This window comes from Nothoprocta perdicaria, unplaced genomic scaffold (assembly GCF_003342845.1).
Source record: "Nothoprocta perdicaria isolate Ctin4 unplaced genomic scaffold, notPer1 scaffold_14, whole genome shotgun sequence".
NCBI lineage: Eukaryota > Metazoa > Chordata > Aves > Tinamiformes > Tinamidae > Nothoprocta > Nothoprocta perdicaria.
The window spans coordinates 3102601-3119037 of NW_020454538.1; the positions used below are offsets into that span (position 1 = coordinate 3102601).

Here is a 16437-nt window from a genome sequence, read left to right on the forward strand (position 1 = left end):
GGCCCGGCCCCGGGGTGGCGGCGGGGAGCGATGCGGAGCGGCGGCTCCCGCTGCTTCATCCCGCTCCCCCACACACGCCGCCCGCCGCCGCCTCCTCCTCCTCGGCGCTGCGGGGGGTCGGCGGAGGGAGGGGGGGGCGATGCCTACCTGGGGGGGGATGAGGAGGAAGGAGGAGGATCAATCAGTGCAAACCAGGCAGAAAAGGGACTGGGAGAAAAACATTGAAACGGGCAAAGGGAAGGGTGCGGGGGGGTAAATCCCTCGGCGAGGGTTTAAGCGGCGGCGGCGGGGCCCCCCCGCGGCCCCTTCCCGGCGGGCGGGCGGGCGGGAGCAACTCCGGGAATGTATGGAGGGGGCAGCCATGTTTGATTGATCCCTCCGCCGCGCCGCGGAGCCCCGCGGGACGCGCCCGGCCCGGCCCGGCCCGGCTCGGCTCGGCCCGGCCCGGAGCGGCGGCAGCGGCGCGGGCTCCGAGCGGCCCCGGCCCGGCCCGGCTCCCCGCTCCGCTCCGCTCCGCACCGCGGCGGGGGCGGCGTTTGCCGCTTTCCCTCAGCGCCTTCAATATCCTCGCCTCGTTTTTATCCCGTTATATATATATATATATATTTGGCTTTTTCTCCTTTTTTATTTTTTTTTCAACTCAAAATATCGGCCGAAGGGAGGAGTGGATGCCAGGAGGAGCGCGGAAGGCGGTAAACGCGGTGTTTAAACGCGTCTCGGGCCTCTCGCTGCCAGCCATTAGGCAGGCAGGAGGCTGGCACCGCGCAGCGTGCCGCAAGAGCCCCCTCGCTGGCATCCGCGTCCGAATAATCATCCAAAACAGTGTTTCCTAAATCCAGGAGCAAGCGCTGCCCGCGCTCGGTAAGCCGAGCGAGGTGCCCGCCGTGGGGAAATGAAGACGGATGCGTCTCCCTCCCGAGCCCTTCCCTAGGGAAGGCGGCCGCAAGCGCGCCGGGGTGGCGGGCAAGTTGGCGGTAGGTTCTGCCAAGCCTCCTGCTTGAGGCTCGCGCGACCCTTCGTGCTCGCAGAAACGCCCGGAACGGGCAGCGTGGGGCTGCAGGGGGGCACGGGGGCTCCGCCAGCGTCCCCCCGTGCGCCGAGGGCATCTCCGCTTAGAGCTGCCGTTTGCCCCTGGTGTTGTGAGGATCTGGCTCAGGAAATGCAGTATATCAAGCTCAATAAACTCCTCAGCTTCACAGTGCGCTATTATTTGGCTGTTGGGTGTAATCGTTGAATAAAACCACTGTTTGCAGCGCTGTTCAGGGCTCAGTGTTTATAGTATATGCATTTTGGCTTTTATTTCCTTTTCTTTTTCCCCTTTTTTTTTTTTTTTTAAGTATATCCCATTTATTGCAAGATGTGCTGGGATTTTGATCTAGTTTGCAGCCGTTGGAAAATACAGTAAATTTCCCCTGTATTTAAATGTAGAATCTCTGGATGTTCTTGGAGACCATATTGCTGGTTATTGTGAAGGTTACAGGAATATCCACCATGATACATGCCCAGAAAAATGCAATTATTGAAAGTGCAAACAAACCTTCTAATTTATCAAATATTATTTGGAGATATCAGAAAAACTAGGCCGTTATACGCTAAGGGTGTGGAATTAGAGTAGTTTCTACATTTGAAATTAAACATAGAATATATTTTGCAGCTCCTTTTAGTTTAATATGAATCCAACGAATAAGTCTTAGCCATAGAGAAAACATGTTTTAATATCTCCAGCACTGCATGCTTTTTCTGACGCCCGTTGTCATTTTGCAGATGAGACTATTGCCTTTAAATTCCAGCCTGCTTATAAAATGCTGGTTACTATGATACAAAATCTAACTTTTTTATGATTGTTATTGGAAGCGTAAATGATTATTGGAGGGTTACTTTCTGCTATTTGGCTGATTAAATTATTGATGCATATGGAGATGTGTATTATATGTAAGTAATTGTATTGGCGACGCATATATATCTGAGCGCATTTGAAACAATGCGCTAGCAAAATAGCGCAGGCCTGGAAAGGAGGGATTGTTTTTCAGTGTCCTATTGTTTGTGGCCCTTTCACCCCTCACTTCTGCTCGGAGCCCGCTTTTTGTTCTGCTGGTGTCAGTATGTTTCCAAAGCGAGGCCTTATTCCTGCAGACTGATAAACGCCCCCGAATTCCTGTGGTTGATCAAAGCCCCTTGACGGCACTGCAACTCATGCACGTGTAAAGGTTCACCTGCTCCGGTCCCATTACTGGATCAAGGACATAGTTGATGATGAGGGGGAGATACACACACAACTAGGGCAGTGTTTCTCTCGCCTCTGGTCACTCCTCCTTTGAGATGCTTACATAACTGCCAAGCGATCTGGTAACATTTTAAGCGCAGCAGATTACTGAATGCATGAGCGTTTCAGGCCTCGCCTCTGTAGCATAAAGCGCCTTGGTTTTCAAGAAAACAAATTGCTGCACGAGAGCAGGGCACTTTGGGAAGCGGCCACGGAGTGGTATTGCTGAAAACAGCAGATATCCTAACGTTCAGTAAGCAAATACCAATTAAAAATACCTCATGGACCCAATAATAATGCAGTAGATGATGATGGCTTTCTGTTCTACAGTTTGTGGCTATGCTATTTGAGATCTTTCATCATTTTTTCTTCAAAGACGGATGAAGTAACATTATGGTTGAGGAAATATTCATATGATAGACCTGGGATAGTTCTGGTATGAAGCTTTTGGATAAAGGGAGAATGGAAATGTTAGAATTAGTACAGTGAAGTGAATCAAAGTAGGTCCAAACTTCTAGGAAGCACCAAGTCCCAGCTAGGAGGTTGCTTTGAAACATGTCCTCACTGAGGAGATACTGGCGTCTTGAGGGTGTTAATGAGAAGGCAGAGATGAAATATGGTGACTGGAATAGTGATCAGCTTGTAGGGTGAAGATGGGGAATAATTTCCCATCAGAGCTTGAGACAGGAGTCCAAATTTCCTTTGGTTTTAATGGTGGGAGACTGGAGCAGAAGAGATGTGGGGAAGGCGAGCGAGCCTTGTTGACATGCCAGAGTCACCCTACGGTTTGTCTGTTTGTGAAGCCAGTCAAATGAGTCAACATCTAGCTATTTTGTAAGATTAATGGTTATTTGGAATGCTTTGCTCTGAGAGTGCTCTTGAAGGAAAAAACAGATGATAAGCTACCTAAATTTACCCTTGGCTCCAGCTTCAAGTTAGCTGCTTCATGAACTATCACCTGTGATCATTGCAAGTAATAAGAAAACTGCACAAATGTGTTGCCTTCCCCTTTCAGTCCATGTAGACAGAAATTGTATGATTGATAATATAAGTAGTTTTTAACATTTTTGCTAAATTGATGGTGTCCAGTGTTGTTACTTCACATTTTCTTCTATCAGCACAAAAGGAAAGTTTTGAACGTGTGTTATCATATGGGAAACTAAGTGCAGTACAGTTATAAACCTGGTAAAGAGCAAGCATCACACTACGTTCTGCTGCCCTTCTGGTGTGTGGCCAAATACAGAAATACTCGGGATTCCTGGAGAACAGATAATGTGTTACAGTGCCGTGTGCCCAGCGATGGTGGGTCAGGTGTAGTCAACACACAGTGCATCTGTGCTGAAGACTCAACCATTCACCTGGTACTACCCCCTAACCTGTTCCAAGTTGTGAGCAGAGGAAAGTTCCTTCCTTCTTTGAAGCTTATAATAGACTCTTCTGTAACTCGGATCTTTTAAAAACATGTTTTGTATGCCATAAGCAAGCTGGTTATGGCAAACAGCTAATGGTAGTTGAAGCAAAAGTAAGTTTTGGGTTTTTTTTTTTAATCCTATTTGATTAATGCCAAAAAATAATGCAGCTGTGTGGTTATTGTTCTGATAGTCCAGTGGTGCAGTGAGCTACACATGGAAAGTGGATTTTTGAAAGTCTTTTTCAATATTTCATAGCAATGAAAATTAAATGGACTAAATATGGAAAAGCGAAGGGCTAGCCAATGCATATTTTGAGTTATTCTTCTGTTTTGCAAGGCAAAATTGCTTTGCTTTAGGGCACCATTGGTATAGGTTGTGGTATTTGACATATTTGGAAACTAGTAAAATATGTAAGTGATTTAAAATGTGTTAAGTTGCAAGGATTCCTCAAGATGATGTGGCTCAGTTTCTGGTTTTATTCCCATCCTTTTGACTTGTCCTATTTATAACCTAGTTCAAGATGACAATTTGAACTTTGGTGTTAAGCTCCACAACAGAAATTGGAACTATTTTATATTTATCCATATTTGGAGGAAGGATACAGGTACTTAAGTGTCGAGTGACCAAAACAAAGCTATAGCCTCCCTTGCTGCTTTCTCCTTGCTGTAACTCTCTGCAGTCTCAGTTAAGTTTAAAGCAAACAAAGAAAAACCTTTTGCAAGTCAGCCTTTATTTGTTTCTAGGCCTTAGGAACCGTTAGTGTTTTTTAGGAGGAATTTGTAAGTTGAAATAGAGGCTTTATAATTTTTTCCTTCTGCCTTCTATGAAGGGTGGTGTCGAGTTCTGTCAGGTCAGTGAACTCAGTCTTGTTCCCTGTGTTTGATGAAGATTGGCCCTGTAGCTTTGTCTTCGTGAAACTTGTTTGAGTTTGTATCTCATATCAAAATATTGATACTCATACCTCATATCTGTGTTAAAATGCACATGGGGGGTGAAAAAAAGGAAAAAGGAAAAAATGCATTTTATAATAATTACCTTAACATATTTATTTTTGAGGGTAAGGTCAGAATTCCATGTTTTCTTTGCTACCATCAAAAACAAAATAGAAAATGAAAGCTGTTGTCTTGTAATCCTGCCTTGTGAGGTAATAAATATACCTAGGAGTAGATGAAATATGTTGTGACCAAAATATTTTCAAGAGAGAAGGCTGAGTTTAAGCAAGATTTCATAAGAAATGTGATCGAAAATCCATTTGAAATATTCAGAAAAGCTCCTGACCAGGTAGAAATATAGAAGAAATGGTGGGAAAGAGATGCAGTAAAGCAATCTCCTATAGCAGTGTTTGTGGCCCGGTTCATTTCTTACAAAATGGATAACAGGTTGGATGTTCTTCCATGTAAATGTTCCTGCTGTGTCATGGATTAGTGTGTGGAGGTGAGGTTTGGATCAGATCGTGTATCGGATAAATCCACTGTGGAACTTCTTGCCAGCCTTAGTGGGATGCCACTGGAGCAGGGAACCTGTCCGTGTCGGCACTCGGGGATCTCTAAATTGGGAAGTTATTTCTCTAGTAAAGAGTGAACGTCCAGATTCTACATCCATAATAGAGTCAAAGGGATTGAGCCAAAGTATGAACCTTGGAGAGCTGTGTAGGATGAAAGATATGAATAGGGATAATTTCCCTCAATGTAGCACTTGCCAGGAACTTTCAATCGGATGCTTCACAATGAAATTAATGTTGTGATTTTTTTTTTTTTTCCTGTGGACATGAAATACAGGCTATTAGAAACTGTTTTGTAGAAGCATTCCTGAATTAACTAAAACCGAGTGCTGTGATTAAGTCTGGAGCGTGGCTGAAATTCAGCAATAATGCAAAACAGAGGTGTATAATTAGTGAAACTAAAAGATTTGAAGTGTGTGGTAGGAAATGTGTAAGATATATGTATTAACAGAGTGCCTGTCTCCAAAGTGGGGGGGAGAGTTGGGTCATTACAAACCATAGAAGTAATGATAGAAAGTGCAGTTGAATAGTAAGACTTATTTCATACGTTCAGAGCTTCTTACATATTCCCATAAGTAGTAGTTCAGTCAAAATCTGCACAAAGAACTAAATTGGATAATGTAGGGAGCCAGTCCACAAAACTGGTCTGTGCTGACAGAGCAAAAATGGTGAGAGACGTAACAAGGAGGGGAAAGGGGAGAGAGAAAAAAAAAAAGAAGAAGAAAAAAAAAGAAAAAAAGAAAAAAGCCACTGCAAACGGCACAAACATGGAGGGTTTTGAAAGTGGGCAAGAAGGTCAAAGCAACTGAATTTTTGGCCTGGCGAGTGTTTATCATACTGCATGCGATCATAAAAGCTCGTCTCAAATTGCAGGTCTTGTACTGCTAATGGTTATATAAATCTCTAGTCTGGGGCCGATCTCGGTGCAGACGTAATGAAAGAAGTGGAGAGGGGACCGAGCGCCGTGCGGATGGTGGTGGTGCCCTGTGCAGGAGCCTGTTGAGGTCCCAGCACAGGGGACTCTGCACCTCGGAGTAGCCTCCTCGCCAAGAAGACCCCTTTGTCACCAAGGACTGAACGTGCTTGCAGCGTGGCCGCCTTTCCAAGCCCCTTGTGAGCTCGGGCCGTGCCGAGTGTTCCTGGCTTCTCTGCCGGTTGTGCGCGTTAGTTTTGATTTGCGATACACAATGAGAAAATAATTAGCATAATTAAATGCATCTAGTTGCAGTTTGTGTTTAAGTAACACCAATATTAGTGTGGTTTGCCCGCGATTATGTTATAGCTAACGTTGATCTGATACAAACGTAGTATTTCTTGGTGATGGGCCTAACTATATCAGCAGACATCTCCAGTGCAGTTCAGTCAGTATTAGCTGTGTCTGTGTCTCATTTTTTACCTTTTTCAGTTTTTATTCATGTTGCAGAATATGCGATTTAATACTCTGAGTTCATTTTTTTTACAGGTGTTACCTGTCCACATTAAAGGTGCTTTATCACTCCAGTGCATTAATATTTTTATGAACAGCAGAAGACATGCCCAAATATGACTTTATGCAAATTTTTTTTTGTCACTGAACCGTATGTGTGTGTAACTAAAATTTCACCCTATTGCTAAGGCTCCATGTACCTCTGGCTTCTTGTTTTTAGGATGCCTGCAAAGCACAGTCTGTGCTTCTGGCATCCAAATCCACTTACACAGGTGAGCAGGTTTTAATGCAGCAATAAATTACCATTGCAGATAGGTTACCATTACAAAAGGGTCTACTAATGGTTGTATCCCCATCATCAAAAACGGATTGTGAAGTAGTCAGAGCTGGGCAACGCTGTTCATGCAAAAGTGTAGCAGGTGAGCGTTCTGTTAATGTTGTGATTGCTTAATTACCGATATTGATAACTTATTTTGTGATGTCACTCCACATCTGATCTTTCCTTCCCGGAATTTGTACAGTCAGGATTTTCCCGCTGCTCGCACTGATGCTTCAGGCAATTCCCATGCTGTCATCACTGCATATGGGAATAAGGGCAAATCACTGGCTGCCGTGAAGAGGAAACAAACAGATTTTTAGTGCTTTAGTCTGCTGCAGTGAGTGCTGCTCAGAACCAGAGGATCCAGGTCCTAAAGATGTGGTGCAAGGCATAGATTTGATTTATGGATTTGAGGGGAGATTGCTTTTTTGCCTTCCCCGCCTTGTTCTTTTCCTTCCTTCCTAGCTCCTTGCCAAGCAACTGTTGAGGGCCACCTTGGTGTTTATAATGCACTGGTGATAAATCCAGCCAGATTTTTACCATTTTGGGTTCTGACATTTCCCCCATGCTTATTTGCAGGAGACAGAAATTCTTTTCTGTTTTGTGGTCCTACCACTGTTGTGTCTATAAGTGCTCTCTAACCAGAAATGCAACGTTTTACAAGAATCTGAATTTACTTAAATCTCCTTGTACTATGCACCTTCAGCAACAGGAGCAAAACTGACAAACTTAATTTCTTCAGTGGTAACAGAACAATTCCCCCCCCCCCCCCTTTTTTTTCCTGATTTTGAAGAAAATAAATTAAAAGGGAGGAGCTGTTGTTGCAGGATTTTCTGCAGCCTTATCCACAGCAGCAAGGTTTGATGTGAGGGGGGAAAAGAAATTCCTGTGGAGAGGCAGGGTTGAGTTGATCAGCTTTGTAAGCTTGTAAGCAATGGCAGATAACATGTAAAGTGAAGAAATTCCTTGCTTGCCATCTGCACTTCTCAATTATGTAAGTTAGTATCGTGCTTCAGCAAAAGGCAGTAAATATTATAGTTGGTGAAAATAAATGATTACAAGTTTTGGAGTCTCATCCATTAGAAAAGAAGCACAGTTATAAAGGAGAGAGACTTGCTACTCTTTTCAAGATAGTTGGTGGCAACGAGCTTTAAGTATAACTGAAAGGACACTGTTTTTTCCAACTGTTCATTCTTATTTCAGAATAAGTGATCTCTTTGGACAAATGCCAGTTAAGTCTTTATATGAATGCTATCATGTACAATAAACTTATGGAAATGTTCATGTAGTCATTTAAAAATATTTCATATGCCAACCTTGCCACCTAATTGCTTAGCTTGAATCATGATATACTACTGCAAGAAGACATAAAGTCTTTATTTAAAATACTTTTGAACTAAAAATTGATTCCCTTGGACTAAAGGTGTGGGGTTTTTGTTTTGTTTTCTCTCCCAAGATTAATGGGAAGTTGTTAGAAAGTTTTGCTATAATTCTTTTCAGTCATCTATTAGCTACTATGGTAACGTTTTTCTCCTTGGAAGATAATGCTTTTGAATTTGCTCGGTAGAGCTGACTTACAACAATTTTTGGCAAATCCACAATGTCGTTTTCAGTTACACATTCTTTTTTATAAAAGAAGGTTTTGTTTAGTACCTGTAGTAATTTTTCATTACTGTAAGGAGCGGTCACAACACAGTGCATGGTAGAAAATGTCTGTTCTTCGAGTTATTACTGTGGTTCTAAATACAAGATAATGCAAATAAGCATATTCAGATTTTCAAGTTCTGCTAATACGTTTGTTACAGCTTTGCTGGTTTATTTTGTCTATTGTTGAGAATATTTTGTCTAATTCTCATTTGTAAATAGGCATAGGTTTTGGTCTCCTCATTGAGAGGATCAGAAGACTATTATCACAAAAAACTATCTTTACCTGACAGAGGAAGAAAAAGGAGCAGCCATTTCTTAGCTTTTCCAATGCTAGCTGAAAGCCTGATGCATAGATAAGAAAAAGGGCTTATGGAGGTTCTCTTGCTGTGAATTTTTACTTGGTGTCCCCAGTTCACCTGAGAAATAACTTGAAGAAAACTCTTCTGCAAAGCAGAGGTGGAATGTAATAGTGAAGCTTGTCATTGATTGTTTATTCTGCTCACTCCCTTTGGCCGAATTGGAAGGAATGGACTGCTCCATTATTTCTGACACACAAGAAAAGCATCTCTGAAATTGCAGCAGATGTGGAAGAAATGAATAATGAGTATCACACAAATAATAGTGGCCTGGACAGTGGAGGAGGAATCTGACATGCAGCCTCGCTGTATTTGGCACATAACCCCTGTCGGATGATGGACCTCCAAGTAATTAATAAAACCATCTTGCCTTGTGAAGCTTATTTTTATGATAAAAATGTATACAAAGCCGTTATAAGGACACATGCTTGTCCCATTAAAATTCCTAGCGACTTTTTCTAATAAGCCAAATCTCTGTTTGCTTATTGAAAACTACTTGTTCACAGGCCAAAATACCACGTTTACTCAGCAAACTACTTGGCTCTCTTTTTTTCTTGTTAGTGAAAATGGTACTTGTTGGATCACTGGACAATTAGTCTGGGTAGATACTGATTGAGCTCCTTAGCTGCTCGTGGTGTGAGTTTGTTGTCCCCTTTCCTACCCGGCTCCCAGTTTCCTTTTCTATAGGTAGTTCTCTAGAAGGAGATAAGGGGTTGCATTTGCTTCCAGATGCTGTGGCCTTCCAGCACACGCGTAGTTAAATTAACGAATCATTATTCACGACCTTGCTTTACAGTTCTAATTGACCTCATCTTTTCTGTGATCCGTCTCACTTTGTTTTGCATACCCTGTTGTTGTCTTGATCGTTTTCCTTCTTCCTTTCTTTTTTGTTTTGTTTCTGCTCTATTTTCCCTCCCTTCACAAAGTGCCTCCTCCTTTTTCCGCGCCTGTGGTATGGTACTGCCACAAATGGTGGAGAGCAAAGACTGGGTAGAATTTAATTGTAGCCTCAGTATTTCCCCTCTTTCTCAAAGGCCTCTGTCAATCCTGTGAGTGTAGACTCCAATATATAGAGTATAGGTTTTATCAGACATAACACAAATCCCACAGCACTGCCTTTATCAATAGGGGACAGAAGGATGAATATTGGCCTTGCCTTTCCCCTGTTAGCGCTCCTGGAGGTGGTGACCAACCTGCCTTGGTCTCCAGAGATCTGATCTCCCAAATGGGACTGCTTGACTCTATTTGCTTTCAGATATTGCAGTCTATTACCTTGCCTGTTACTCCACACATCTTACTTTAAGCCTCCGCTTGTTTGGCTGCACTAATTCTCTGCACAAACATCATGTATTTTCCATACTCTTAAAATCTGTGTTTTACCAGTTCTGTCACTTGCTGCCTCAAGTTACTGTCTTGTAGTAAAGAGCACAGTGAAGACTTGGCTGCATTGGCTTCCTTATCTCTCTGGAGCTGTATGCTCTGTCTCTCTCCAGGCTCTGGAAATTTGTGGGCCTTTTCCAGTGTCTTCAGCTGTTCTTGTAGCGAGAAAAATCACTAGGGCGGCGAGATTCATTCTCTGAAGTTCTAAAATATAGAATATATTAAAGAATATATTAAATATGTTAAAGAATGCATAAGGTCTGTGTTTTCCATCCTGTAATCTTGGTGTTCCTTTTTTGGATTTGCTATCTTTACATTTGTTAGCAAAAAAGAAATGAATTTGATTTCTAAGTCATGGCTCTCTCTATGTAGTTACTTACTGGTTGTTGTGCACAAAAGGCCTTGAACAGCTTGATGGGAACTGGGCCCAATTTAAGCAGGGGGTGGTTTGGACCAGTTGACCTTAGGAAATCCCTTCCAACCTAAATTACTTGGTAATTCTAATAGGATTTTGATTTTTTTGAATCTCTGCAGCTATTGCTTTTTCAGTACATCTGATGTTTTGAAATGAAGTACTCCACCAGCATGGTCTGGCTTGACGGAGATCCCTGTTGCTTCCTTGAGGTGCCCAACTCTGCTTCCTTCTAGCCATCTGCTGGCTGCCTTAAAGAAATAAATAATGAGAGAAAAGCCATCACTTAGAAGGAGAAAAATTCCCACTAGAACTGTAGATGAAATCAAATAGAAGAAATGTGGTAAAATGTAGATGTCTTCACCCAGAAACACTGGGAGGGGGTTAGGGGAACCCTATTCACAGTGTTTTTAAGCTTGCCCTGTAGTCCGTGCCCAGGAGGCAGCCGCCTGGTGTGGTTTTGCTGCTGCTGTGAGGAGCTGCGGGCTCAGCGGCCGGTTGGTGAGGGAGCTTCCTGGTGCCCGGCCTCGGGAGCCAGCTCCGGAGCCGCTGGAGGGCGTCCCCAGCCGCGGGAAGGCCAGGCCTGGGAAGGCCGGGCCTGGAGCCTTCGCCACTCTAGACTTGTGGTCTAGGTAGGAGGAGTCCGGACACGTAGCCTGAGGTTCTGGTTTGTGTTCTGAATTACTGTGGGATTACTGGAAACATGGATTTTGCCACTATTTTGGTCTTTGTGTGTGTGTATTTTCCTGTCACATTAATAACTGTAAGTCTCGCTTGTTCTGGAGTGGGTTTGCCTTTCTCTAGAGATTACAGAAGTTGTCAAGAGTTGCTTCTTAAATAAGAGCTATTTTGGTTAGAAATCTCTTGAGTCGGAGCTTGAAACACTGCCCTAGTAGTGACTGGATCTAGAGCTTTTCTTTTTAAAAATGGTCCTTGTTTTTGGAGAAGAGTTCCTGCGATTAAATAAGTTCTCTCTCGGTTTAGTGATTTTGATTTGTGTGCTCTGTTGGGGTTTGGGAGTTTCCTTTTACTCCGACTCCTTTCAGAAAAGGTAGATACTCGTACAGCTGACTGACTTCCACTCATTTTATCAGAGACTTTGTTGATAATCAGATAAAGTCTGAATTAAAGACAAAAGGGGAGCATCCCTGTTGCAGACTCCTTTGGAGTTCAGATATCCTTGTCTTTATGTTATTAGTGGCAGCTATTTGTTTGTCCTTGGAAAATATAACTTCCTTAGTGTCCACACTCTCATCTCTCAAATGGATGCATGGCAGGGAGGGACAACCTGTTCTCTCGTGGGAATGGCAGAGCAGTGTGTTCGGGAGATGGGAGCTTATAGGGACTGAAGGTGCTGTGATTTTGAGGTTTGATTTTGGGCTTCCTGCCTGACCCCAAGTCTTTATGCATGAAAAGGATTCAGGTTGGCCAGTGGTCCAACCTTGTAATCCTTAGAAAGCTTTACCAAGCTAAGGGAATGTTTGCTTAAAAGTATTTGTGTAGATTATTTTAAATGATATAAACTATACTGCTGCCTCAGACAGAGAGGCTTCAAGTATGTAAGTTCTCGTGAATCAGCCGGTTGTGCCAGTTGTAAGTATTATTACGTGTATACATTAGTACTAATGTATAGATATGGTGTTTATTATCCTGAGCTTTGATAATATTACAATGGTGCATTTCTCTATATCTCATATATATGTATACACGCACACGCGTGCGCACACACACACTGCGAGCCTGCTAATATGAAGAGTTTGCTTATGTGAATTTTAAAAAGTAGAATGAGCCCTATGTTCTGCCGTGCGTGCTGTGTTACCTGGGATGCCAGATGTGTTTGTTTGGGAGGTGAAGATTGTGTGATGCTGAAATGGCCAGGGTGAGCTCGTCAAACCCTCCGGTAGCCATCTAGAGCAGATAATAGTGTGACTTCATCCGTCTGGATGTTTTCGGATCTTTCTGTATGAAAAATAGGGATTATCTAATGTTACTTTTTATTATACTATTCTTAAAAGCCTAACACTCCAGCAGCTGTTTTATTAGTTTTTATTTGGCACTGCGTGGCCACTGGCCTGTAGGAAGTGCTCCTACTGGTGCTCAGCTGGTTCCCAGCAGACAGGCGTTCGTGATAGAAAACATCACCTTTTATTCCCTCTCATTACCAGAAACATTTGGAATAAGTGTAAAGATTGACCTTTATTTTCTCTAGGGATGTGGTTTCTTGAAGATTTAGGGCCTGTTTATAAAATTAAAACTGGAGAAACTTGTGATGTTGCTGTCCATGGTGTAGCTGCTACAGTAATACAGCCTGTGGGCTTTGTACTCTGGCACAGCCTCTTAGAACTAAACTCATGACTTTTTTTTTCTTTTTTTTTTTCTTTTTTATTTACTTAACATTATTATTACAGATATTATCTTGGGTTTAAATCTTACTCATCTGAAATAGTGTAGTACTTTGGAGTAATCAGTGTGAGCAAGACTCGTGCGGAAGGTTATTAAAAAAAAAAAAAGCTGTAACTTTCCTCTGTCAACACTTTCATTTTAGTGAAAGTGTTTATTAATAATTTTTTTCTTGGATTTTTTCTTTAAAAATGCAAATTAGTATTTTGATTATGAAGGGCATAATGCTTTCACTTTTTTTTTTTTTAATTGCATTTAGATATATTTCAATCTATGCTAGTGGTAACATCAGTGTCAGAATACCCAGCACTTCATGTTTCCGTTTTACTAAAAATGTTCTCTCTCTTTTTGTCTTAATATAGCAGTGCAAGACTGGAAACACCTGGGCTGAATGGACTTGAGCATCAAAAGAAGTTCTCAACTGCTAACTCAAAAAATTAACTACATCAAAATGAAGCAGGTGCCAGAGATCCTTGGAAATACCAATGGGAAAACTCAGAATTGCGAAGTGAATCGTGAGTGTTCTGTCTACCTGGGCAAAGCACAACTTTCTGCCACTCTCCAGGAAGGTGTCATGCAAAAATACAATGGCCACGATGCCCTTCCATTTATTCCAGCCGACAAATTGAAAGATCTGACCTCTCGTGTGTTTAATGGTGAATCTGGGGCCCAAGATGCCAAGCTGCGTTTCGAGCCCCAGGAAATAAAAGGAGTTGGAACCCCACCCAACACTACTCCCATCAAGAACGGCTCTCCAGAGATTAAGCTGAAAATCACTAAAACCTACATGAACGGGAAGCCGCTTTTTGAATCTTCAATTTGTGGAGACAATGGTGCTGATGTGTCTCAGTCAGAAGAAAATGAACAGAAGCCAGCAAATAAGGAGAGGAGAAATAGAAAAAGAAGCATAAAATATGACTCCTTGCTTGAGCAGGGTCTTGTGGAAGCAGCATTGGTATCAAAAACTTCAAGCCCTACTGAGAAGAAGGTAATATTCTTTTATATTCATTCATTAGTTAGGCTTGTTTTTTTTTTTTAATTATATTGATACTTTATGCATTAATGTGGTGACTTTTCTTTTAGGTGTTTGATCAGGTACTTCACCTAACTGTTTATGTTCAGAACTCATTCTTTATCTTGAATGAGTTCGTATGCACCTAGTTCAGGTCCATTTATTTATTTTTAAATTATTTTGTCTGGACTAGGAGGGCACCATAATTCTGTTTCCACGCACATAAAACCACTCCTCAGTGGAGTTTAGGGCATGGTATATATGAAATTAAATTTCATTGAGACATGCAGTAAAGCGTGGCCATGAATTGAACTCAGACATGTGAACCAGGGAAGTGTCTAAATTTAGCCAAAACCTTTGATTTTTGGCATATAGGGTCTTCTGGCCCCCAGCATTTTCAGAAGAGTAATTATTTCTCTATTCTCTTCTAAATTAAAGACATGTTCTCAGTCATCAGTGGGCTGATAAGATCTATGCATTCAGGTTGTGGCAGTTTAAACGTAGCCCTTCTCTCACCTGGGAGCTATTTTGTTTACTCTAACGCAGTGGATTGTATTCATTGAGAGGATCCAGTTATTTTTGTTAGATCTCATAAGCTGTGATGGAATTCTTGCACTTTTTTTTCTCTTTTTTTTCTCCTCTCTCTTTTTTTGTCTTTTTTTTTTTCCTTGTTTGTTCTGCTTTGCCAAGCTGAAAATGGCAGTGCTGCTGGGCGCCCTGTTCTCCTTTATGTAGTTCTTGTTGCTGGTCTCCATTTAAATGAGCATAGTTAGCTCTCATCCCTTCACAGACAACGAAACCCTCCGTAGCAGGGACATTTTCATGTGTGTTCACTTCTCAGGGATTAATTCAGAGTAGTGCTGTAGCCGTGATGGTCAAGTTGGATGAATGATTGCCTAGACTACACATGCCCTTTCAGTGCAGAACGAATGTTACTGTTTCCTGTCAGCTGAAGGTTAGAAGGTTTCCGTCACCTGAAATAATTAATGTTGGTTTTTATCTTCTCTCAAGGTCACACATACAATGAAGCACCACATACGTTGCTGCTGTGTTGCTTTGCTGTATTTGTGAAAATCAATGCATGGGTTTACAGATCTGCATGAGCGTTCTCATCAGAAATATTAATTGGTTTCTGTTAACTGTGTTATTTGTCCTAGAATGTTTCACTACTGATATTTTGGGCATTTTTTGTAAAAGAAATCATGGGCATTTTAGAGTTTATTAGTTCAGGCTTGTCCAAATTAATACTCTGAAGTAATGATTTTTTTCTTAAAAGTAATGATTTTTGTCCAGTTCTTTGTTAATGCTCATAAATCAGGCAAGAAATCAAGAACTGGTATTTTTACTTGTTAACATGTTGAGCATACGTTTTAATTTATTCTTAAGGAAAAGGGCCAATATTTAATGTCTAAATTCATATGGTTTATTCTGAGTGACAGACGATTCTGCTTAGACCTCTCTCATTGCTTGACAATTCAAGATGGCCTTTTACTTTCCCGCCAAGTGGGGGGTTTTTTTAAGATTAAAAGAAAGGTTGATCTGGGTTCTCGGGGTTATTTTCTGGCCAGAAACAGGAGAAAGTTGTGAGGACAGTTGTTCATTCCCAGGCGACTTGAGACTTTGCTGGTCAGTCATCATTTACTTGGTCCTGTGCCAAACCAGTGGGCTACCAAATCAGAACAGCTACCTATGTAATCTCCCACTTCCAGGTACCATAGCCCTCCGAAAGGAAAATGATTTGAAGATCACAGGATGTTTTATGATAAATGGTAAAGAGTCAAAGGCTTTGCCTTTTACAAAGAGGATTTACAGCTGTGCAGGTTTAAGATAAAGGGAAAAAGCGTAATAATAGAGAGCCTGCTGTAAGAGATTCTTAAGTGTCTGCTGCATGCACTCTGGTGATATACATGTCCTGTGTGATCACACATGGGGTATTTTAGCTCTCAGAGTTCCTTGGGGTCGGGCTCCTGCACTGGGTAGTCTTTCAACACCAGCATCCCAGGGTTAAATGTTGCTGCCAAGTGCCCTGGTTTTATGTCCCCGATTGTTGCTGCTCAATGGAAGTTGGAAAAACGGTCCTTGGAGCAAAAGCTGATTAATTGTGCCCATAGATACCTATTTACTGTAGGTTACAAGCTGGTGTAGAACCAGTTTGTCTGGTTTTGTTTCTGGGTTGTTTTTCTCTCTCAATTTCCTGTTTTCCAAGCTTTTATTCTTTGGATTTAGCAAAAATTGTGGTTCAAATGCTGCCTTTTGTGTAGGGTAATTATGTCTCTGCTTGATGGGCACACCAGATTGCTATCCTGCCA

General features: G+C 42.0%; 1 protein-coding gene across 2 annotated transcripts in view; it reads left to right on the top strand.

Moving 5' to 3' along the window:
• The window catches only part of NSD2 (nuclear receptor binding SET domain protein 2), a 97353-nt gene that overhangs the window by 25043 nt on the left and 55873 nt on the right, over window positions 1-16437 (top strand). Inside the window, exons 1-2 of one of the 2 annotated variants that reach the window (XM_026034070.1) lie at window positions 926-974; window positions 13479-14104. In XM_026034070.1, the coding sequence (XP_025889855.1) occupies window positions 13508-14104 (597 nt within the window). In that variant the 5' untranslated portion in view covers window positions 926-974; window positions 13479-13507. Of the gene's footprint in view, window positions 1-925; window positions 975-13478; window positions 14105-16437 lie in introns of those variants that run through there. The other variant, XM_026034071.1, reaches the window with a different exon arrangement.